Source organism: Ursus americanus, chromosome 24 (genome assembly GCF_024610735.1).
Source record: "Ursus americanus isolate L20-20 chromosome 24, mUrsAme1.1.p, whole genome shotgun sequence".
Lineage (NCBI taxonomy): Eukaryota > Metazoa > Chordata > Mammalia > Carnivora > Ursidae > Ursus > Ursus americanus.
The window spans coordinates 10,136,414-10,160,464 of record NC_142150.1 but is presented as its reverse complement, the minus strand read 5'-3'; the positions used below and the strand labels follow the sequence as shown (position 1 = coordinate 10,160,464).

Here is a 24,051-nt window from a genome sequence, read left to right as displayed (position 1 = left end):
CAGCATCAGCTGTTTCTGGAATGGCTGTGAGGCAAAGGGGAAAATTAATTGGAAATTACATTGACAGATTCCTCAGGGCCACTCCTTCACCCTATTCAGCCTGCTGTCCTTCTCCTGCCCCATCAAAGGCCACAGTTTTATTTCCAGCATAGGGTACCACAAAAACTGGAAGACAGCTGAGAGCAAAGATACTGTGGGGCCAAGGGCAAGCCGCCCCAATATGGGCCACTTTGGCATAAGAATTATTTTATGTTAAATAGCAATCAAAACCCAGAAGATTCAAGAAAAGTTCTTTACCTCCTCTTCAACTGCCTAAAATGAATTTCGATAGAGAACCAGCTTCAGGAAGAGAGCTATCACCACAGATAACTACATTATGATATGAACTAGGCATGGTAGACAGGGAGGAACCTAGCAAGGCCTGTTTGATCACAGTCTTCTTTGTTTCTAAGTAGCCCAGCAAACATCTGTTTATCAAACACTTAACACTTTTTCATCTTCCCATGAAATGCATTCCTTTCCTCTGAAGTCCCAAATCTCTACTTCCTCCCTCTCCTTAGTTCAGAATGACATATATACCTCATGTTGCCTCAATGTCTTTGAATTTCATGTCTGTTGGATTGCCTGTAAATATGAAATCAAATTTGATTTTCTCTTATGAATCAGTCATGTCGATTTGATTCTTAGTCCAGCTAGAAGGATCTTGAAGGGCAGAAGAAATTCTTCTTGCCTGACAATACCATACTAAGATAAAGGGGATTAAGTGAAAATCTATATAATGAATTTTGAAAACCCTTTGCCTTACCCTCCCCACCTGGCTCTCAGAATGCTAGCAATGGAGTATAATTTCTCCAGAAATTTAATTCCTTCCATTAGATTGGAAGAATCTTCTCTATAAGATTGGAACAGCTCAAAAAGAATGAACCTAAAATCATTTTACATCAATACCCTGCATAGGTAAACTGAGGTTTCCACCAATGCTTTAATGTCTCACTCATAAAAGTGAGCAGATAGCTAAGGCTACTGGATGTGTGAGAAAAGGGAGAGATAAGAACTAGCAGTAAAAAAATCACATTAGAGAAAACAGATGATATTAATTTAAAAAAAAACTTCAAAAATTGTTGCTGTCTGCTCAAAAATACCAAAGAAGATTACTACCTACAAGAATTAGAAACAATATAAAAAGAAGATTCAGGAAATAGTAGTAAAACGGGATAGCAGAAATGAACAACAATAACTTTGGAAGATAAAGTTGATGAAATGATGAAATATCTCTGCCTCCCCAACAAAGAAAAGTAAAATAAAAGGAGAAACAGATGAAAAATGAGGCAGAAGTAATCAAACAATCAGTCTAATCTAAAGGTCTAACACCCAAATAATAGGAGTTTTAGAAACAGAAAACAAAGACAATTCAGGGGAGTAAAATTTCAAGGAATTTTTTTTTTTAATCCCAGAAAAAAAAAAACAGGAATTTTCAAATTGAAAGGCTCTTCAAAATTCTCAGTACACTGGTTTCATAACAGGCCCTCACAAAGGCACATCATCATCAAATTTTATAACACTGAGAATTAAAAAAAAGTCTAGAATTTTCCGGAAAAAGAAAAGTCAGATGTCAAATAGTCAAGAATAGAACGACATTGCACTTCTCAAAAGTTATACTGAAAAATAAGACAACAGAGTTACCCCTACAATGTTCTTAAGAAAACTGCTTTTTAATCTAAAATTCTAAACCCATCCAACTATCAACTAAGTACGAAGGTAGAGTAAAAACATTTTCAGACATGCAACATTTGAAACATTTGAACAATTTATCTTCCACGCACTCTTTCTCAGGAAGCCAATTAAAGTATGTGTCCTATAAAAATGAGGTTGTAATTCAAAGAAGAGAAATAGGCAGGATTCAGGAAACAGGAGATTCCGCAAGAAAGAGATGATGTTGAAAGGAGATCCAAAGAAAAGGGCTCTGACAGAAACCTAAAGGGCTAACGGTATAGAATGGAGGAGGTCAGAAGGCTTTGGAAAAAACTTCTTTTGAGTGAAAGTTATAAAATATAAAATGCGTGTCACATGTTAGGAGGAGATGATTATTCAAGGAAAATTTAGGATTGAATCAAGGCTGAGTGAATGAAACACTGGGTGAATAAACAGTAACGAAATGAGATAATAATTAAATCCAGATAAAGAAAGCATTTGTGTAATATAGGAGAACTAAGGAGAGCTAACTGTGTGGCTCCCATGTAAATGTATTTACATACACATAATAAGGTAAACACTGCATACTGGTCTCATCACAATTGAAGAAGAGGGAAATGGGAAGTGCCTGTGTCTGTCTGTGTGTGTACTGTGGGTGAGAAGTTGAGAAAGACATCAATCTTGTTTTTCCATGGTGGTCCACAGATAATGCCTAAAACTGAGAAACCAAGAAATGGTGATAATAAGTGTATGCGTATGAGAGATATGGGGAAGAAGATGAAGTACTCTGGAGAGGAGCAATGCAGTAGGACCAGAGCAAAGAGTTGCTGTTCCTTCATAAGCGGCCATGTAAAGCCACTCAACTTTTAAAACTATGTGCATCAGAGAAGGACAGTACAATAGATCAATCAGCACAAGACTTGACGAGGAACTTCATAAAGCAGTAAAATCAAATGCACAATAACCATGCAATACACATTCAATTCTAGTAGTCATCAGAAAAGTGCAAGTTAAAACCAGAACACGGTACCATAACAGCAGGATGGCTGAAATAAAAAAGACAGAATCTAAGCACTGACAAAGCTATGGTATGATTGGAATTTCCACTTATTACTACTGGGAATATAAGTATGAACACTTTGGGAAACAGTTTGGTAGTATCTATTAAAGCTGAACCGAAGCATACCCAGCAATTCTGTTCCTAGATATACACATATATGGGAATATTTGTATACAGGCACCCAAAGACATATAGAAGGACGTTTATTGTAGTAAAATAACCAAAACTGTCAAGAGTTCAAATGTCCAAGAACAGAATGGACGCATATGTTTTTGCATAGCCACAAAATGGAATACTATTCCAGAAGAATTTAAAAACCACAGCTATAAAGGTAAATCTTACAAATCGAATGTCCAACAAAAGAAGTCAAACAAAAGAGGCCATATAGTTTAATTCCATTTGTATGATGTTCAAAAACAGGCAAAACTAGTCTATGGTGTTAGAAGTCAAGACAATGGCTCCTCTTGGTGGGGTCTTGGAAGAGGATAGGAGACAGGGCTTCTGGGATACAGATAATCTTCTAATCTTCTTTTTAATCTTGGTTTGGGTTTCAAAGATTTTCTTAGCTAAAGAAAATTCATTGAGTTGTATATATTTATGCTTTGTGTGCTTTTCTATCTACATATTACAACAAAATAAAAGCTTATTATCTTTCTGTATGTTTTCCAGACTTTCTGCTTTTTTCTCCTCCTGAACTTCTAGGATTATTTCAGGGCCTTAAGAGCACCCTTAAATAAGAGGGGATGGAATGTGACATTTACCAAAAAAAGGTTTTAGTAGATGATAAGTCTGCGAAGGATTACAAAAACCGGGGGCGCCTGGCTGACTCAATCGGTTAAGCACCTCCGACTCTTGGCTTCAGCTCAGTTCATGATCTCAAGGTCATGACATTGAGCCCCATGTAGGGCTCCATGCTCAGTGGGGGGTCTGCTTGAGATGCTCTCTCTCCTCCCTTGGCCCACCTTCTGCTCACCTTCTCTCTCCCTTTCAAATAAATAGTCTTTTTAAAAAAAATACAGAAACTGAACAGAGCAAGGGAATGTGACAGAGAAATGATTCTTCAGAAATTCCTTCAACAATGCAGAGAACTTATGAGAACAACAGAAACTACCTATCATGCTGTAGAAGCAAATTCCAATCTCAAGCTGTTTGAGCTTCCTTTCCCTCACCTATAAAATGAGGATAATAGTATTAGCTATCTTCCAACCCATTTAAGTAATTGCCATAGTGGGTGGCACATAGTCACTTCAAAAATATTGGCAACAGGTATGTTCATAGACTGAGGAAAAGGGGACGTCCTTCTCTCAGTCGCCCAGCACTTGTACGCTAATAACTACCAAAACATAAGATAGTTCCGATCATGAAAATGTATTTATTTGGCATTAAAATAAGTTTTCCTTGAGGGAAAAAAATGAGGGTTGTTAAATCAGAAAAAGATCTGCAGGCATACATGAAACAGACTTCAGATCTCATACAATCCTTGTCTACAAACATCTGTTCAGAGGTCTTGTTTCCTTCTGATTTTTCAAATTTCACTTCTCTGAGGATGTGTCATGCCATACCCTACCATGTGAGAGGTGCTTTATTGTAGATAATATTTATTAATCCCGGTTGGAGTGGCATTACTGAGAGGCTAACAGTGCTTTTATTCCACTTCAAGTTCAGAGCTTGCATGGTGAAACAGAAAGCCCCCTACTGGAATACCAGCTCAATGTTTATAACTCTCTGAAATCGGGAAACTCATTTGAACCTACCTGAAAATGTTTCTTTGTAAATTGGATATGACGCTTATTTCACAATGGTTTCTTGAGGTACTCTAAAAAGAAAATGGCTTGGAGAGATTCAGTGACTATGAAGAGTTCTAAGTATTAGCTACAATGGATAACATTGCTCTCAAATATAGAGGCTATAAATGACAGTCTGTGCACTGCTGATTCTTTACCACCTACTAATTTATTATCATCTGCTATTTACTAAGTAGACTTTCTCTAGTTCTTAGAACATTGAGAGATCCTTGCAGCTCAGGAAGCTATATAATTTGGTCAATGACACATCATGGAGAGTAGCTGAGGTTGTCCAGCTTGAAAGGTTATACTGTGCCCCACTATCCCGGTGTAAGAATGCTCTATGGGTATTACAGTGGCACCCCTCTGGCACTTTCAAGATTAAACCTCCATGTTAATGAGTTGGGGGAAGAGAAATTAACACTCCTATAAGGGAGAGACTAGGGGTGGCATGACAGAATAATGAAGAAAATTTAAAAAGCATGGAATTTTAAACAGCCAGAGAATTCAAGTCCCAGATGTCCTCCTTATTACCTATACAAACTTTAGCAATTTCTTTAATCTCGTAGCTTCTGTTCCATCATCTGTAAAACCAGGATGATAATACATCCTTTGTGCAGTTGTTATGAGATTAAAAGAGAGGTGACATGGGTCCTGGAAGCATGCATTTGACATTGTAAAGACCTGTCCTACACGAAATATTTCTATTATGCCAGTCCCATTCTAAAGAACAAAGTATTAACTAAAGTACTATGGGGAAAGTTAGTCTCTCAAACCATCGATGTGGTGTAGACAGTATACAGAGGAATCACAGTGGCACACTCAGAATTCAGAGTTCAGTGAAGAAAAACAACGCGCAAGAGATGTACTCTGGCAAAGTGTCAAAGCCCTTTTAATCAGCTTCGCCTCTTTGAAAAGGACTGCGAAGGATGGTGTTTAAAAGCCTGGGCTTTGAGGCAAAAAGAACTGCTCAAATCACAGCTCTGACACTTGTTAGCCCTATAATCTTGGGCATATTACTTGGCGGTTTTTAATCTCAATTGACTCAGTAAATGAGGATAATCATTCATTTATTCACTAAGTATTTTTTGAGTGCACGCTAAGTGTCAGGCACTCTTCTGAGAGCTGGAGCTACGTTGCAAACATTGACAAAAGTCTCTGCCATCCATGTAGTCAGCCTCTCAGTGGGAGGAAGACACAATAAACAAGACAGATAAGTGATATAGTCAATGCCTTAAATGGTGGCAAGTACGGTGAGGGGGGTAAAAAAACAGAGAAAGGAGTAATTATTATTGTTTGTAGCAAATTTGGGGGGTGAAATGTTAGTCGGTTAAAGTTTTTATTTATTTAATAATCTCTACCCCCCCCCCCAACGTGGGGCTCAAAGAAATCAAAAGTTGCACACTCTTGGGGCGCCTGGGTAGCACAGTCATTAGGCATCTGCCTTTGGCTCAGGGAGTGATCCTGGCGTTCCGGGATCGAGTCCCACATCAGGCTCCTCCACTGGGAGGCTGCTTCTTCCTCTCCCACTCCCCCTGCTTGTGTTCCCTCTCTCGCTGACTGTCTATCTCTGTCAAATAAATAAATAAATAATCTTTAAAAAAAAAAAAAAAGAGTTGCACAGTCTTCTGACTGTGCCAGCCAGGTGGGGCTGCAATTTTAACAGACTGTAGGTAAGACCACGCTGACAAGTGATATCTGAGTAGGGACCTGAAGGAGGTAAAGAAATAAATCATGTATATAAAGAACATTCCAGCAAGAGGGAACACCACGTGCAAATTTCCTGAGGTGTGCTTATGGGCTTGAAAGATGGCAAGTGGGAACACTACAGAGTTATCTGCTGAAATTAGGTAAGCGATATGGGGTTGGAAGATGCTGATCAATGACTGGTTTCTGAGTTGAGGTTTATATAACATAATATGTCAAACACTTAGCACAAGATCTAGCCTAAGCATTAAATGATAAGTATTTAAATATTCCTTCACCATTCTGACTCCAATCTTCAGAGATCAGAGAAACAATGCCAGAGACGGCAAAAAATTATGTAGAGAAAAACACCTCAGGAAATTTGCACGTGGTGTTCCCTCTTGCTGGAATGTTCTTTATATACATAAATGCTTAACCAACTGAGCCACCCAGGCACCCTTAAACTGTTGGTAGGAATGCAAGCTGGTACAGCCACCCTGGAAAACAGTATGGAGATTCCTCAAGATGTTAATATACACCCCCCCTGCTTGTGTTCCCTCTCTCACTGGCTGTCTCTATCTCTGTCAAATAAATAAATAAAATCTTTAAAAAAAAAAAAGATGAATGGATAAAGAAGATGTGATGCATAATACAATGGAACATTACTCAGCCATCAGAAAGGATGAATACCCACCATTTACTTGGACATGGGTGGAACTGGAGGGGATTATGGTAAATGAAATAAGTCAATCAGAGAAACACAATTATCATATAGTTCCACTCATATGTGGAACATAAGGAATAGTGCAGAGGACAGTAGGGGTGGTGGTGGGGAACTGAATGGGAAGAAATCAGAGAGGGAGACAAACCATATGAGACTCCTGACTGCGGGAAACAAACTGAGGGTTATGGAAAGGGAAGTGGGTGGTGGGATGGGGTAACTGGGTGATGGGCATTAAGGACGGCACATGACGTGATGAGTACTGGGTGTTATACTGAACAGATGAATCATTGAATATTATATCAAAAACCAATGATGTACTATACCTTGGTTAATTGAATTTAAATAAAAAAATAAAAACAACCATAAATGTCTTCAAAATACTAATGCACGGAGTTTATAGGGAACACACAAGTGACTGTGGTACTTCCACATATCTGAAGACCAAACATCTAGAAAAGTTAAAGCTTGTCATTGGTTGCTTGACATCATTTTTAATGAAAGAGAGTGTCATAATAATTTGCTGAGAGTAAATCAGAAAGTGCTTAAAAGTGCAATTCACAGCCTTTAACTGTTCTAATCAAGCAGTCCAATCCAGAAGGACTGCTTGGCAATTTAAGAACCTGGGAATCACCATATCTGGCTGTGCTTAGTAGGGTCAGGGATATGCTCTGACAGGCCAGGGAGGAAAGAGGAACTTACTTATCTTAAAATGAACCACCTAGTTTACGTATCAAAGTTTTTCTCATAGATACCAGTGCTGCTGTCATTCAGAAACATGCTATACAAATCCCATATGATCTCTTCTAGACTTCTTATCATTAACACCTTGGTGTGAGAGTAGCAACAGGGATGAAAGAAAAGTGATTAGGACACATATTTTGGTTTGGAGATACTGTGGGATAATAATTGCTATATCAAGTTAATATTTTGTAGGTTTTGCGGGGCAAGGGAGAGAAGTTAAACTATGTCTGTCAGCTATGCTACAGGGATGGGTGGTAGGAAGAGAGGGGAGAGAAAACAAGTCAACAGGCAGTCACGTGTGATACATTTTAGGAAAGGGAAACCCAGGTTGATGTGCAGCATGCTGGAAGGGGAGTGACCTTGACCAAGGAGGCAGAAAATATTTTTGAACAACAGCTTAAGCTAAGATCTGTGTGAAAGAACAAGGGAAGCTGAGGACTGGTTATGGTGGGGTAAAAAGGAAAGTGGAGAAAGCAAGCAAAGAGTTCCACATAGAGCCAATACCACAGGCAGGGGCCTGAGGTAGAAAGATTATTGCTTTGAGAAAATCTGAAAAAGGTCAGCGTGGGAAGGGATTGATTATAACGTGGCATGGGGAAGTGGCTCAGAGAGTGGGTCAGCAATACTACTGAAAGGAGGCTGGAGTTTATGCCAAAGGTACTGGAGACCATTTAAGGTTTCTCAGCACAGAAGTAATTTGATCGTATTTGTATTTTACAGCGTTGATATTGGCTGCAATGCAGGAAGAATATTTTTTTCCTGAGGGAGGAAATGGACTTGGGGTCTAAAGACTTGCCTTCTAGCCATTCCAGGCAAAAACCATTCTAATGATTCAGATGAGGCAGTAGGATGGAGAGGAAAAAAAAAAAAAAAAAAAAAAGACTGCAGTAACTAATGGGGAAGTGAGGGTGAAGGAGAAATCAAGGATAATTCTGACTACATATGACCTAAAAATATCAGGAATAAGGGTGTGTGATTGACAACAATAATTTTCTTATTCTTCCCAAGATATACCATGAAAATAGTGTTGTGTCTTTGGAGACTACCACAAAAACTAAGAGATCCTTACTATCTATTGATTCAAAAAATATTTTGGTCAACTGCTGTGTGCCAGGCACTGTTCTGGGTACTAAAGGTACAGTGGCAATAAGACCAAAAGCCCCTCCTCATGGAGCTTAAATCCTGGGCAGGCCATCAGACCATACAAAGAAAAGCATGATCATATCAGACAGTGACAAAGGCTTCGAAGACAATAAAACAGTGACCAGGAGGAGGGCATGTATTATTTTATTTTATTTGGGGGGGTGCACAGTGGGAGGGGCAGAAGGACAAGCAGAGTCCCCACTGAATGCAGAGCCTGACGTGGGGCTGGATCCCAGGTTCCTGAGATCATGACCTGAGCCATAGTCAGATGCTTAACCAACTGAGCCACCCAGGCTCCCCAGGACATGTATTATTTTAGTTAGGGATGAGGGTCTCTCTGAGGAGATAACTCTTGAACAAATACGTAACATGAGGGAGCTGAAAATTCTAAGCAAACCAAAGAGTAAAAGAAACAGGACTACTGTGTTCTCAGAAAATCAAGGAGACCATTATGACTGGAAAAGATGGCATACAAGTGAGGGGAGCACACTGAACTGAAGGGGGCAGGTAGGTAACGGCGGGGAGGGGACCCAGAGTGTGTGGTCTCACAGGCCATTGTAATGACTTCGACTGTGTGAAAATAGGGAACTATAGAGGATTTGGGACAGAGGAATGACTAGATCTAAATTATTTAACAATGTCCCCTTGATTACTTTGTTGAACGGAGACTATAATTGCACCACAGGGAAAGGAAGGTAGGTCAGGTTTCTACGTTCATCTGGATTAGAGATGATGAGGTCATGTCCGAGAATGATAGTGGTAGAGATGTGTAATTTAGATTCCAGATAGATGTTCGAGGCCAAGCAAAGATTTAGATATGCAGTGAAAACCAAAAGTCAAGAACGATTTCAAGATCTTGATCCAGGGAATGTGAAAGGATAGATCCCTGCTATCGACTGGAAGACCAATGAGGGAGACCACAGGAGGAGCAACGTGAGACGGAGAAGGATCAGAGGTATTCTAGATTACTGGAGAGCCTCAATGACCACTCTTTTCTATTGTTTTAAATTAACATATCTGTGAGCAACATGGAAGTCGGTGTGCTGCCAGCAGAGAGAACATTACAACGAAAAGCTCAGGGATTGGTAAAACTAAATAAATAAAAGGTGCATTTCAATGGCCAGAAGTAGTTTAGAACAGGCAGGACTGTAGATTATGTGAAGGAGAAGGAGGAGATAAAGCTAGAGAGGTAAGACCAGTCACCGAGGTCTTTCTTTGTATATCACGCGGTGGAATTTGCCTTTATCTCCTAAGCACTGAGAAGGTAATGAAAGGTTTTCTCAGCACGGTATTCCTTAACAAAATGAAATCATGATAAGAAAACCTTTCAGTACCTCCTCAGTGCTTATAAGATAAAGTGTCCCCTCATGGACTCAATCTACTTTAGCTAAAATTGTGGCCACCCACAGATAACTTTAAGGTCTCTGTTAAACTGGAGAATGCTTTAAAATCACATTAGCCCACCAAGCCAGAAACTGCTTATCTCTTCAACCATTACCAGAATGAATGCATACATGCTGATGTTTGATTTATCATATTTTGGACCCGACTGAACATATTCAGGCAACTACCTTTTCTAATCAGTGGATTCTATGAGGAGAGAGTGATGCAAATCGCAAGAGTTATATTCCCTCTCAGTCTGTCTATTGGCTTCAATTAGTCTTTTTTCCACATGATTTATAGCATAGTATGTATTCTGGGATACAAAGAATTCTTAGATACTGGTTACTAGAGAAAGGTTGTAATTTCTGGGTTCCAGTTGGTCATATTTTCACAGACACTTGGACTTCCTTTCCGGTTAGCCATTGTGCTTCAAGTTACAGTGGTGTTTGTATTCCCCAGGGTATAGGATTAAAAATGAGTATATGAACCAAACTCCTGACTTTCACAGTTCAGTAGTGTGAGCTTTCCTGGTGGGGAACAAGAATTGCTCGTCATATAAAGAGTCAGGAATTATTTTCTGCTTTACTAAGTAGACAAGGTAATAGCTAATAGCTTTCGTTTATTTGATGGGGAAGACCAATCTATTAAAAAGATTGGCTCCCTTCACTTTGCTTTCTCGAAAGGCATGCTGACAGAGCTACTTAAAATACACGAAATTTTTATATTAACGGCATTTCTGTCCTCCATCCCAATATGATATAGTTTGACTTAGGTGTCTTTTAAATGAGATTTCAATTGGAGTTATTATGACTTGCGATTTACAAAATGAAAAGACTGGACCATGTGAAATTTAAGGTCCTTCCCTGTACCCATTCATTTATTCATGTATCAAGTGTTTACTGAACTCAAATGTAATAGGGTATTTAAACTGGACTTCTCCCATGCCAGAGATCTGGCAGATGATAATGCATTAAGGATCCCTGCATTCCGAAGCTGAGTGCTAGATTATTTTACAATACTTCCAAAAATCAATTGTGCCTACACTAACCACCTTCCAGATTTGTAAACAAAGGTCTAGAAATTCAACAAGGTATGTTGACAAGGCCCAAAGTAAGGATTTTGTTCAAGAAAGTTTTTCTGGCATGCTAACTGCTCTAGGTGAATTCTTTTGGGGGGAGGGGAGTGGAGGGAGAGAGGGAAGACCTTCCTCTGAAGGCTCGCAGATTGGTGACAGACTTCAAGGACACACACAAATGTCCTCCGGATAGTGAAGGACATAGCAACTGGTATTTGATTCATACCTCAGAAATCTAAAAGTTAATGCCTGGATCTGTGGCTGCCTCAGCCACATGGCAGAGCAAAAACAAACAAACAAAAAACCACATTAAGAGAAGGCTGCAGTTGGGGTGATGGAGGGGAACAGTATCTGCTTTGTGGGGATCCTACAGAAGAGTGTCATAGCTTCCACCTAGTTATCTGTGAATCTTACAGGGCCAAGGAGTCACAAGAGAGGAGGGGACCTTCACAAGTTTAGAGCTACAGAAGGATGAAAAGGTTGTCCGTGTCAATGGAACTTCACTTGGAAAGCCCTAGTGACTGAAGACCTTCACCAAAGCATCTCACGAAGCAAGAACCAGCAGCTGCACATCTCCCATCCAGAAGACCTCAATGCTGCAAGACCACCGTACTGGTTCTATGAGGTCTTATCCTCTCTCCCATAACACTCTCACCCTGGGTAAGATTCAGGACACCTATGAATTTTAAAATAGCATACTGAAAGAAAAAAAGGGAAACTGTCCACACCTGCTTCTCACTGTAGACTTCTTAGATCGAGGCAGCCAGATGAGTGGGGACAGTAAAAAGTTACTACTTAGTGTTAATACAATATTGACTTAGTTGCTTAACTGAGACTTTTTTTAGTCCTGAAAGCTCCCAAATAACACAAGGATCTGATAAGCCATAGTGAGATCAGCATCTTGCTGGCATTTTTTTCTGTGCACAGTGCCTGTGTGTCTGTGCATAAAAACTGGACTCATACTGAACATGCCATTTTTACTTTATAATGTCTAGTGCATAGAGCGTGCTCCCCAGATCCAGGAAAATTTAAAAATATTCTCCATTGGGGCAGTACTCTTCTGATTCTCATTTTTTCAATCAAGAAACTGAGGCACAAAAGATAGAAGTAACTTCCCAAGATAATAGAGCAAGGCTGCAGAATTGGACAGTATGCTTCCAGAGTTTATATTCTTAAGTGTACATCTCCCATCTCATTAAATACTCTTCCTCCGTAGGTTTTAAAGGTTCCAGACAATCATTACCTGTAATTTATTTCACTAATTCTCTATTGTTATAAACCTAGGTTGCTTCCGGTGTATTAATATTTCAAATGCCATCCTTTCAAAGTTTTAAGTATATCCTCAAACCCCATTCATGTACCCATCTCTGATTATTCTCTCAGTGGAAATTCCTAAGGAAGTTTGATGAATGAGCTTGGACCATGTTAAGGTTTTGCTAAGAGGATTACTCCCATGTTATACAGAAAGGCTGACGGTGCTCCCATCACATAGATAGTCAGGAGTGGAATTTGGGAAGAGGATCCAGGTTTCCTGGTGCCAAACTGAGAATCACAATGTTGTTTTTCCATGTGAATTTGGGGAATCAAGAAAAGGGTAAGGAAATATTTGTAGAAGGAACAGTGGGTAACCTTTTTGATGAGGTCTCACCTCTGCCTAGGTACAAAGCCACCTATGCTATCAATAATGGAATGAGAACTTGGTGTTATGTCTTCAATCTCAACTCCAACAAATGGGAAACAATAGCAAGAAAATATCATCTCCAAGAACCATATCTAGTTCATGCCATTGTTTCAAGTGAATTAACTCAACTCTTTCCCCAGAGCAAAACTCTGGGGCATAAATTAATGTGTTTGCTTGATACAAAATTATATAAAATGTTTATGGGACCAGAGAGGATATGAATTGTTAAAGATGACGTGAATAAAAACACTTTATATTTGAATGGTACGGTGCAAGGCCACAAGAGCTGGCAGAAAGACTAGCGACCTTGGTAGTAGCAGATGAACAGAAGGCATGGCTCCACCATTTACCTGCCGAGTGTCCTTGGGGAAGTAGCCTATGATTTTTGAGTCTCAATTTTATCGCCTAGTAAATTGAGAACAGAATTAACGATAGATATCATTTCCAGACACCTCCTAAATGCCAGGAATCTATCAAGTGATTTAAATCGATGATTTCATTTAATCTCACCATAATATTATGAAATAAATAACACTAATAGCCCTCTTTTTAGTGGCTATCAAGCTTAGAAACATTACATATATCTGATCCCATTAGCATAGGTTCTGAAACCCCACCTCAAAATGAGCTAGTGTGGCTTCAGAGATTGTGCCCTTAACCCCTATTTTGTTTACTCTCTTCCTGCCTAAGGCACAACAAAGAAGTTGAAAGGAATACGTAAAAACAATGCACATAATGAAGCAGGAAATTATGGCTCATTCGTCATAGGAGAACAAAATATATCTGGTCTTCCATAGAATCTGTTTCGTTTAAGTGCCCTTGGACACAGGTAATGCAATCAAGAGGCAAAACATGACTGGAAGGTGTATGAACTTTGGAATAGCCATACATGGGTTAGAACCCCAGCTCCACTAGTGACTGGCTGAATAACACACCTCCGTGTTCAAAAGGGTGAAACTAGCTGCCTCACAAGAAGTAACAGATGCAGACTTTTGGGGACTTAGCTGGGCAGTAGGCTAATGCAAATTTCATTTCACAGAGGCTAAACACTTCATGAGGCACACCTAGTATCAGAACTCAGACCTCTGTCCCTTAGTCCAGTCTTTTCCCCCATCCCCAGCTCGCATCCCTAATGTATAGTCCAAGTCCCTGTTTGTGAACAAAAGGTATCACTCCTTATGGTTGTACTTAAATGAGTTGAAAACGCGCTCTGTTTCAAGGAGATGAGAATGAAAAATGCCTGGAGGTATTTTTCCCTATGCCTGAAATCTGGCAAAATGGTGATCCTGGCAGGTCAAGGACAGGGTTTTGAAATAGCGCCAAGCAGCTCTGAGGGTTAAGTGGCAATCCCATTTTGGAGCCATGGGGAAGTGTGTTGGACCTCTGACCCAATTTCTCCACCATCGCTGAAAAAAGAAGAAAAGGTGAGTGGGTGGAGTTGAGGACAAGAAGAAGGTACTGCACAAGGTACTTGAGGTGAATGAACTCAGTGTTAGTGGGTTTGGGCTCCCCTCTTCCTCCACTACAATGTCTCTCCTCTGCTAGTCTCTATTTCTGGAAATACCCGGAGCAGGTCATAGCTCCCCAAGCAAATTCACACTCTGATGACTTCAATGAAATTTTGACAGAGCATCTGTGTGCATTCCTTTTTGGTGGGGTCGACTCAGAGAAACCTCAAATCCTCCTATCTCCCTTTTAAATGATGCCACCAAAACACTGTTTACTCCGGCACCTACTGGCTACGTGACGGCAGCAACCTTAGTAACAGAAGCCGCCATTTCCTGAGCCTGCACATGTGCCAGCCCACCAGAGAAAGCTCCTGCTGAGAAAAGGTAGATAAGTCTCCTAACTGTTAGGACTTTGAACAGGCACATTTGCACTCATCCTTTTCCCACATGCCTTCCTTTGACACCTGGAGAGGAAAAAGAAAAAGTATTCTCTTCTCCATTTACAGAATGGAACTACTACCCACCTTCTTAAAAGCTCTTAAAATGTTTCCCTGAAACAAGGGAGGGCAGAGAAAATGCATATAGATAAATGTCCGTACAGCTCTCTCAAACCCAGAGCAGTATTTAAAATCTGGAAGGATACGAAGTCTTTGTTTCTGACCATTCTTTTTACCTGGTGGATGGATAACACACTCAGGGCAAACTGCTACCCTCTGTCTATCTATCTGCAAGTTCCTGAGGCACAGGGAAAGGAACAGAATAAATTATCTGGCTAAAAGTCATTTCCTTTTAAGGAAAAGGTAAAAGACCCCCAGGAACTGAGAAAAATGAAGTCCTTTTTGTGAGTTTTTATGTTCTTTGTAGTAATGATTTTTACAAGTTTAAAATAAACACGAAGAATATTTATTGTATGAGAAAATCCAGATAACCACAATAAGAAAACAATAGCTATTGGAAATTATATTGCCAATGGATAACACTGTCAAACGTGTTTGTTTTTTGGGATTTTTTTTTTTTTTTTTTTTTTGCTATTTATTGATGTCCCTGAATATTTTTGATCAGGTTCTTAATATGCTTTGGAAAGGCTTGCAGATTAAGGTCTGCTATTTTTATAATACCAGCATATTTTTTCCCAGTTTTTTACATTACACTATGGTCTAGCCTATAGTTTGATGAGTACTGCCCAGTTCTCACTGTCTGATTCACAAGATGTTGGTTATGAGTGCCAGGATTTATACAATTTAGAATTCATGGAATATACAAATAGGGAAAGGCAGTAAAATTAGCTGTCCTGTGCGTACCACCACACAAAACACCTGCATTTATATCCCAGTCAAAACACCTACTAAAAGTGACTGCCTAGTATTGTCAGAGAGAAATCATTTTAGAGAAAATTCCATTTAAAATGTGTGCATCTAAGTTTTATACTATGAGACATTATCACATTACATATATTGAAAACTTTCTTCTAAAAAAAGGAAAGAACAGGGGCACCTGGGTGGCTCAATCAGTTAAGCGTCTGACTCTTGATTTCAGCTCAGGTCATGATCTCAGGGTTGTGAGACTGAGCCCCAAAGATTCTTTCTCTCCCTCTGCCCGCCCCTTCCCCCGCTTGCACATGCTAAGAAGGAAAGAAGGGGAAGGAAGGAGGGAGGGAAGGAGGGAGGGAAGGAGGGAGGGAGGGAAGGAGGGAGGGAGGAAAGAAAGAAAGAAAATAAAGGATTTCTCTTCCTTCAGGAGAACACAAGGGTTAGGGTCATGTGCTTCCTGGGTGGGGTTGAAGCATTCACGTGTTTACACTGTCACTGGGAGGAAGTGGATGGAGAACCAGCCCAGCTTCCATATCAACCTTGTTCCTAGAACCACAAGAAGGTGTGCCTCACATACCATATGATGGGTATCAGCCAGTCTCTGGTTCTTGATTGTCAAGAATGTTCTAAATTACAGCAATTCTAGGCACTTCTAAAAATGATCAACAGATGCTTTAAAATATTTTCTCTAGCAAAAAATGCTTATAATTTTTATATTATCAACTAACACTGATACATTTACCTAAACCATACATGTGTGTGTACAGACACACACACATAAACACACACACATACATATACACTCACACATATATACACACATACCATTTTTGTAAAAGACTTTTTAAATGCTAATTTAAACCCAGTGTTGACCACAGGAATTAATTCTGCCTCCCTGAGACTATTTGGCAATATCAAGAGACATTTCTGCTTGTCATGACTGGGGATGACACAGCTAATGGTATTTAGTGGGTATAGAGTCCAGTGATGTTGCTTCAAATCCTAGCACAGGACAGCCCTCTACAACAAAGAATTATCTGCCACAAGGTCAATACTGTCAAGGTTAAGAAACCCTTAATTACACACAGGTTGATACCTTGTATGTAATCTCGACTTGTCCTTGCTTGCAAATTTGCTTAATGCTAAGTAGAAAACTTAATCTCATTCAGTTCCCAAAAGATGGTGCTCTGTTTTACGGTAGGTAACCTACTTTTGGATTTAGTGTAGCTCTTTGATTTCACATTTGAAAAGTCTCTTCTGTTGTTTCATTTTGTCTTATGTTTGGCTACATTATGTCAGTGTGGCATGATGTCCTGTTAGCATTCTTAGGTCAACAAGAAAGCTTTCTCCAGCAGCCCTTTCTATCCTAAAAGTAGCAAAACTACTCCTCTCATTCTTCACTCTTCTCTCTCATTACACATCTCAATGTTTATGGTGAAACCAAATCAAAGGTAAGGGCACAGAGAAGAGCCAACATAACGCACTGTCCAGAAACCAAGGGGGTTAAATTTTGTTTATCTTGAGTGGGATTATGAAAAGTTTACATTTACTAAAATCTCTCAATATAAAATAAATGCAGAGTTATTCATCTTTGTGTTATATACCAAACACAGGTGGGTGTTTTACCATCATTAAATTCTAGATAGGCATTTTCTTTACTAAATGATTTCAATGATTTAACTAAATGTGCTTGTATTCTGAAAGGCTGAATATCACAATGGATAAAACCAATAACCATGGGGACCACAGGAAACATTTTGAGACTAAACATAAGTGAATTCCATATAGCTCAAATGAGACCATTTAATTAGCCCTAAAATTGAAAGAAACAAAAGATTTAGTCTAATCATGCTATGAGACATTCATAATGCATTTGCATTTTTCCCTTGTACCCTGAGACTCAAGGCATCCAACATCACTATTCAATGGAAAACAGAATTATTTAATGTTTATTACTAATGATCAACATGACAAAGTAATTCAGATAAGATATGGCACAGGCTTTCAGTATTTTCCTACAATTCACCTACATCCCCTGCACACGATTGGAAAATATGTACTTTATTCTACTCATAAAAAATCTTTCAGAATTATAATACTGGCTAGTATCAAAGAGAACGGCTTTCCTACTGATGGGAGATAGCACCTCACGTGGAGACACTTTTTTTTTTTTAACCTTACAATAACTGTGCACATATTCAAGAAAATGCAATTCTCACCCTCAAAGTCAACATGTATATTTGTAACATTTAGGTAGGAACCCATGTCCTGCCAGTCCTTGTTTTATTTTTCCCTCTGGTCTTGATTTCCTCCTTTATCTCTATTTTTCGTGCTCCACATTATGGACCAGAATGTAAGCACTGATTCAACCAACCACTTACTAAGCAGAGAAAAGGCCAGAGGTCAACTGAACAAGCCATCAGAAACCACAATTAATTTTTCCTGAGCTGCCACTGACTCAGACCCTGGTCTAAGATCAATGCTCTCCCCTAATTCTTTAAAAGGTAAAAAGAGTGAGAACTTCACAGGAGTTCTGGTTAAGTATCTCAATAATAATATAACAACTGCTTTCTAACAGGCAACATGAGGTGCTTGGTGAAAGTACAGATTTGGGGACCCTCCTTCCCAGGCTTTCTGATTCACCAGGTATGGGGCAGAAGTGCAGGAATCTGGATTTTAACAGGAAGTCCACGTATTATCCTTGAGAAACACACACAAGGGTTTCTAACGCAGGCTTTGTGTAATGCAACTTACGTTTTATTCTCAGTTCTAATACTGGCTCTGTTAGCATTGCAAAGATTGCTTCACCTGGCTAAAGTTTAGTTTGCCATCTGTATAAAACTGGAGTAATGATATCAATCTCGTTTGTTGTTAATATTAAAGCATTCACTTACAAGGCCTGAGACGTAACTAGTACATGATAGATCGTATATCAGTAGTAGTATCCATCATGATCAACATCACCATCACCATCCTGTCCCCATGAATCCCTGTATACTCATTTTAGGGAAACATAGCAATTCTAGCGGAAATAAGGCGAAACCTTTAGATTTTTTTTTCATTTCAGAAAACCTAATCAAAATCCAATGTACTGCAATAAAGGCAGGCGTGTTAAGTTACCATTAAGTTTCTTTGCTTTTGGCAAGAATATTTCAGCTCCATGTGGTAATGTTCTCACACTGCTCAGAGGCAGAACTTGGCTCCTTTACAGGTCTCTTTTTAAGGATAAGCCGATTAATATTATTTAATAAATGTGACTTGATTTGTTGGTAATATCAGAAAATATGGAAACAATGGCATGCACATTGTTGAATTCCTTGTTGAATAATTTATGTGAATTTTGACATCTTTTTGAAAGGATCGGGCTGCCTTCTAAATATACAGGCAGCACAATGTAATATGTTGGACAATTTGGGGCATAATAAATAGGCTCATTAAAAAAATGAAACCTTTAAACACGAAGGAAAAAAGAGCTTTGCTTAGATCTTTGGCATTAGATGAAGACATCCTCCCCTTCATCAAATAATAGGAATGATGATGACAACATCGTATAAAACTTGAGTATGGTAAGTGTCAGGTGTGCTTTTCCCTTCTCAGAAAAATACAGTACAGCGGTTTTACCCTAATAAAACTCATGGACAAATACACTGAAATATTTAGTTTTATATGGTATAGACCCATTGCTTGTGTTGATTACAAACACTGGCACACTCACATTGAATGTCAAATTTCACTTACACAAAGGTAGGAAGACTCCTTCAATTAATGACAGAGCTGGATCTCACCAAATAGCACCGAGTGTTTACACTACATTTACTGAAAATAGAAAGGGGCACATAATGGAATCTTACCAATACTAATCGGCTTATATTACCAGGTCCATGAAGGATAATGTTTGTAATAAACCAATATTAGAATAAAATTCCAAGCACACCAATAAACCTGCTGGAGTTATTTAACATGCTTTTACGCAAGGAGCATGTGGTTCTAATTTAGATTCGTTGATGCAGCGGATTGTTAAAACTCCAATAGTTGCGTGTGATGCTATCCAATAGATGATAAGTGGGGCAGGTCAGTTCGTGAGGCTTTATCTCTAATTAGCACTAAAAATGCACACTGCAAACTATCGCAGAGAAAAGACTGGACCTTGCTAAATTAGACACACTGGAGGAAGAGCAAAAGAAGCCCTATTTTCAAACAGAAGGTGCCTAATATGCAGTAATCAAAAGATACCCACTTTGGGAAAGGTGTATCCATCATCCAAACATGACATATCAAGCCATCCTGCAGCACTATACCCAGAGAGACAGATCCATTCTCTCTGGAAGTCACTCTCTCTATCTCCACTCCCTACCCCCACACACAAAGAACAAAACAGGCAAGGTTACCTTTCTCACAGCGGCTTCCTGTGAATCCAGAAGGACAGACGCATTTGTTAGGAGCCACACATGTGCCACCAAATCTGCAGCCCTCCTGGCAGAACGCTGTCACACAAAAAAGAAGAGATTTCTCTTATATAAGATGGTATAAGGAAACTTATGGTGAATAGTGCGAACACTGAAACAATTCTTTCTTTGGTACATAGAGCATACATACCTGTGTTAACATATTTAAAAGTCTTGATATACAAAAAGAAATAAATGTTATACCTATTTCACTGGTTTACATGAGATCATTTGAAATAATATTTTGCACACAGCTGGCTTGTGCTAAGTGTTAGTATGAGCAGCTATTACTGGTGCTGTTATTCTGATTATTGATATATATGAAATCAAATAGGATAAATCGAGTAACAAGAAAGGACAGGGTAGGGGTAAAGGCAAAAGCATTTAAAATACTATTTTGTAACTACTCTTATAGCATCTTTTATTATAATAAAACATTTTCCATGACTTTAAAAGATTTAGGGTAGTCAATATAATTTTTTAAGGTTTTCTTTCTTTCTTTCTTTCTTTCTTTCTTTCGAGCACATGTGAGCAGGGGGAGGGGAAGAGGGAGACGGAGAATCTCAAGCAGATTCCACACTGAGCACGAGGCGGACCTGGGGCTTGATCCCACGACCCTGAGATCATGACCTGAGCCAAAACCAAGAGCTGGATGCTTAACTGACTGAGCCACCCAGGCACCCCAGGTAATCGATATAATTTCCGATAATATATATTTAAGCACTTACTTTTGAATATTTAAGATATTTTCAACAATTCTATAATAAAACAATGCCTTGTCTTTATAGCTAAAATGCTTAACACACCTCAAATTATTCCTTTGGGGGAAATGCTTCATTGTGAAAATGGGGTTTCAAAGGGTATGGACTTTGATAAGCCTTTTTTTTTTTTAATTTTATTTATTTATTTGACAGAGAGAGAGAGACAGCCAGCGAGAGAGGGAACACACAGCGAGAGAGGGAACACGGCAGGGGGAGTGGGAGAGGAAGAAGCAGGCTCCCAGCACAGGAGCCCGAAGCAGGGCTCAATCCCAGGACTCTGGGATCATGCCCTGAGCCAAAGGCAAACGCTTAATGACTGAGCCACCCAGGCAGCCCTGATAAGCCTTCTGATAAGCATCAAAAAATGATCCCAACCCCATCTCAGTGCTACCCTGCTAGTCTTCTGAGACCAGGTTACGTTCCCTTATTACCCACCAGCACAGCATAGTTCTGGGAACCTCTCCTTTGCAGTACTAACTACCTTTGTCCACTTACATGTAATTGATTACCATCTTTTGTTTCATCCACTGGACCGTAAGACCCATCAGGACAAGTAACTGGGATTGTTCTTGTTCCCCATTGTACCACAATTTCAGAACCCAAGAACACAGTAGATGCTTAAAAACAGTTGCTGAATGAATTCACCTATATTTTGCAGATTATTCTGATCAGAAAACTCTTATTCTAACAATTCCTCAACACTTCCATGCCAAATAATTTGTTATCAAGCCTTGCAGGATAACCAATAATTCAGTGTACCAAAACTGCAAAATTTCTCATTAATGAAGATGATTGCAACTTGTTACCACAGAGTTTCTTTTTCACATGAGAGCTAGGTGAGCAAATGTTTTTAATTGCAATTAGAAACATGTCACCCTGGAAAGATGCCATGGTTATATTTTGTCATCATCACATAAATAATATGGGTTTAACTTTAAAAAGCTACATCACGTCTTTGGATAGTTCAACACTAGTTCAGGTACATAGAACTTCTCACAATATTGTCGTTCTCCACATCATCTCCTATCCCCTGGATAATTTAATATTCTGTAGCTTAGTAATTAATTGTCAGCTCCCATGCGTCTGCCAGAGGACAGATAGTGCATACCTTGCTATTCAAATAGCATTTCCCATTTTCCAGCATCTTAGTACCCTGAGACTATGCAAAAAAACATTTACACAATATCTGCCTTCGTATGTTCATCAAAAATCAATATGTATACAAATATGTGCATACAAATGTGTACAAATTTTGTCCCCCCAAGTCACACATTTGTGTTCTGATGACTGCCATTTCAAGGTATCTAACATATAGCTCTGCATCAATGTTGATAACCAAAAATAAAATAAAATAAAGTGTTTTTGCAAGCTGAAAATGACAGATGGAAACTGGTACAGCAAAGTTTCAAGTGACCCCAAAAGAAGACAGGGGTTTGGAAACAAGAAGCTCAGCTTGGGTTTCATTAGTGAAATAAAGAATGTGTGATCCAGATACACACACATGTATACACACAGATGGTATAGGTCAGATTCATAATACATGTGTGCTCCTGATTTACTCAACTCTTTTTTTTCTTATTTTTTTAATGTTTTTTTTTTAGCTGTGTAGCACTTTATTTTTTTTTCTTTAATGATTTTTTATTATATTATGTTAGTCACCATACAGTACATCCCCGGTTTCCAATATAAAGTTCGATGACTCATTAGTTGCATATAACACCCAGTGCACCATGCAATACATGCCCTCCTTACTACCCATCACCGGTCTATCCCATTCCCCCACCCTCCTCCCCTCTGAGGCCCTCAGTTTGTTTCTCATAGTCCATAGTCTCTCATGTTTCATTCCCCCTTCTGATTACCCCCCCTTTCTTCATCCCTTTCTTCCCCTACCGATCATCTTATTTCTTATGTTCCATAGATGAGAGAAATCATATGATATTTGTCTTTCTCTGCTTGATTTATTTCACTTAGCATTATCTCCTCCAGTGCCGTCCATGTTGCAGCAAATGTTGAGAATTCGTTCTTTCTGATAGCTGAGTAATATTCCATTGTATATATGGACCACAACTTCTTAATCCAGTCATCTGTTGAAAGGCATCTAGGCTCCTTCCACGATTTAGCTATTGTGGACAGAGCTGCTATGAGCATTGGGTGCATATGGCCCTTCTCTTCACTACGTCTGTATCTTTGGGGTAAACACCCAGTAGTGCAATGGCTGGGTCATAGGGTAGCTCAATTTTTAACTTTTTAAGGGACCTCCACACTGTTTTCCAGAGTGGCTGTACCAACTTGCATTCCACCAACAATGTAGGAGGGATCCCCTTTCTCCACATCCTCTCCAACAATTGTTGTTTCTTGCCTTGTCTATTTTTGCCATTCTAACTGGCGTAAGGTGGTATCTCAGTGTGGTTTTGATTTGAATTTCCTTGATGGCTAATGATTTTGAACATTTTTTCATGTGTTTGTTAGCCATTTGTATGTCTTCATTGGAAAAGTGTCTGTTCATATCTTCTGCCCATTTTTTGATTTATTTGTTTCTCGCGTATTGAGTTTGAGAAGTTCTTTGTAGATCTTGGATACCAGTCCTTTATCTGTAGTGTCATTTGCAAATATATTCTCCCATTCCGTGGGCTGCCTCTTAGTTTTTCTGACTGTTTCCTTGGCTGTGCAGAAGCTTTTTATCTTGATGAAGTCCCACAAGTTCATTTTATCTTTTGTTTCTCTTCCCTTTGGAGATGTGTCATGAAAAAGGTTGCTTCGGCTGATGTCGTAGAGGTTGCTGCCTATGTTCTCCTCTAGAATTTTGATGGATTCCTGTCTCACATCGAGGTCTTTCATCCATTTGGAGTTTATTTTTGTGTATGGTGTGAGAGATTGGTCAAGTTTCATTCTTTTGCATGTAGCTGTCCAATTTTCCCAGCACCATTTACTGAAGAGACTGTCTTTTTTCCACCGGATGTTTTTTCCTGCTTTATCTAAGATTAGTTGCCCAAAAAGCCGAGGGTCCATTTCTGGGTTCTCTGTTCCGTTCCATTGGCCTGTGTGTCTATTTTTGTGCCAGTACCATGCTGTCTTTGTGATCACAGCTTTGTAGTACAGCTCGAAATCCGGCATTGTG

At 39.3% G+C, this 24,051-nt stretch overlaps 1 protein-coding gene across 2 annotated transcripts in view; it reads right to left on the bottom strand.

The window, feature by feature from the left end:
• The window catches only part of NELL1 (neural EGFL like 1), an 823,559-nt gene that overhangs the window by 194,414 nt on the left and 605,094 nt on the right, over nt 1-24,051 (bottom strand). For both annotated transcript variants that reach the window (XM_045808610.2, XM_045808609.2), the window contains exon 15: nt 20,116-20,211. In XM_045808610.2, coding sequence (XP_045664566.2) covers nt 20,116-20,211 — 96 coding nt within the window. The remainder of the gene's footprint in view (nt 1-20,115; nt 20,212-24,051) is intronic.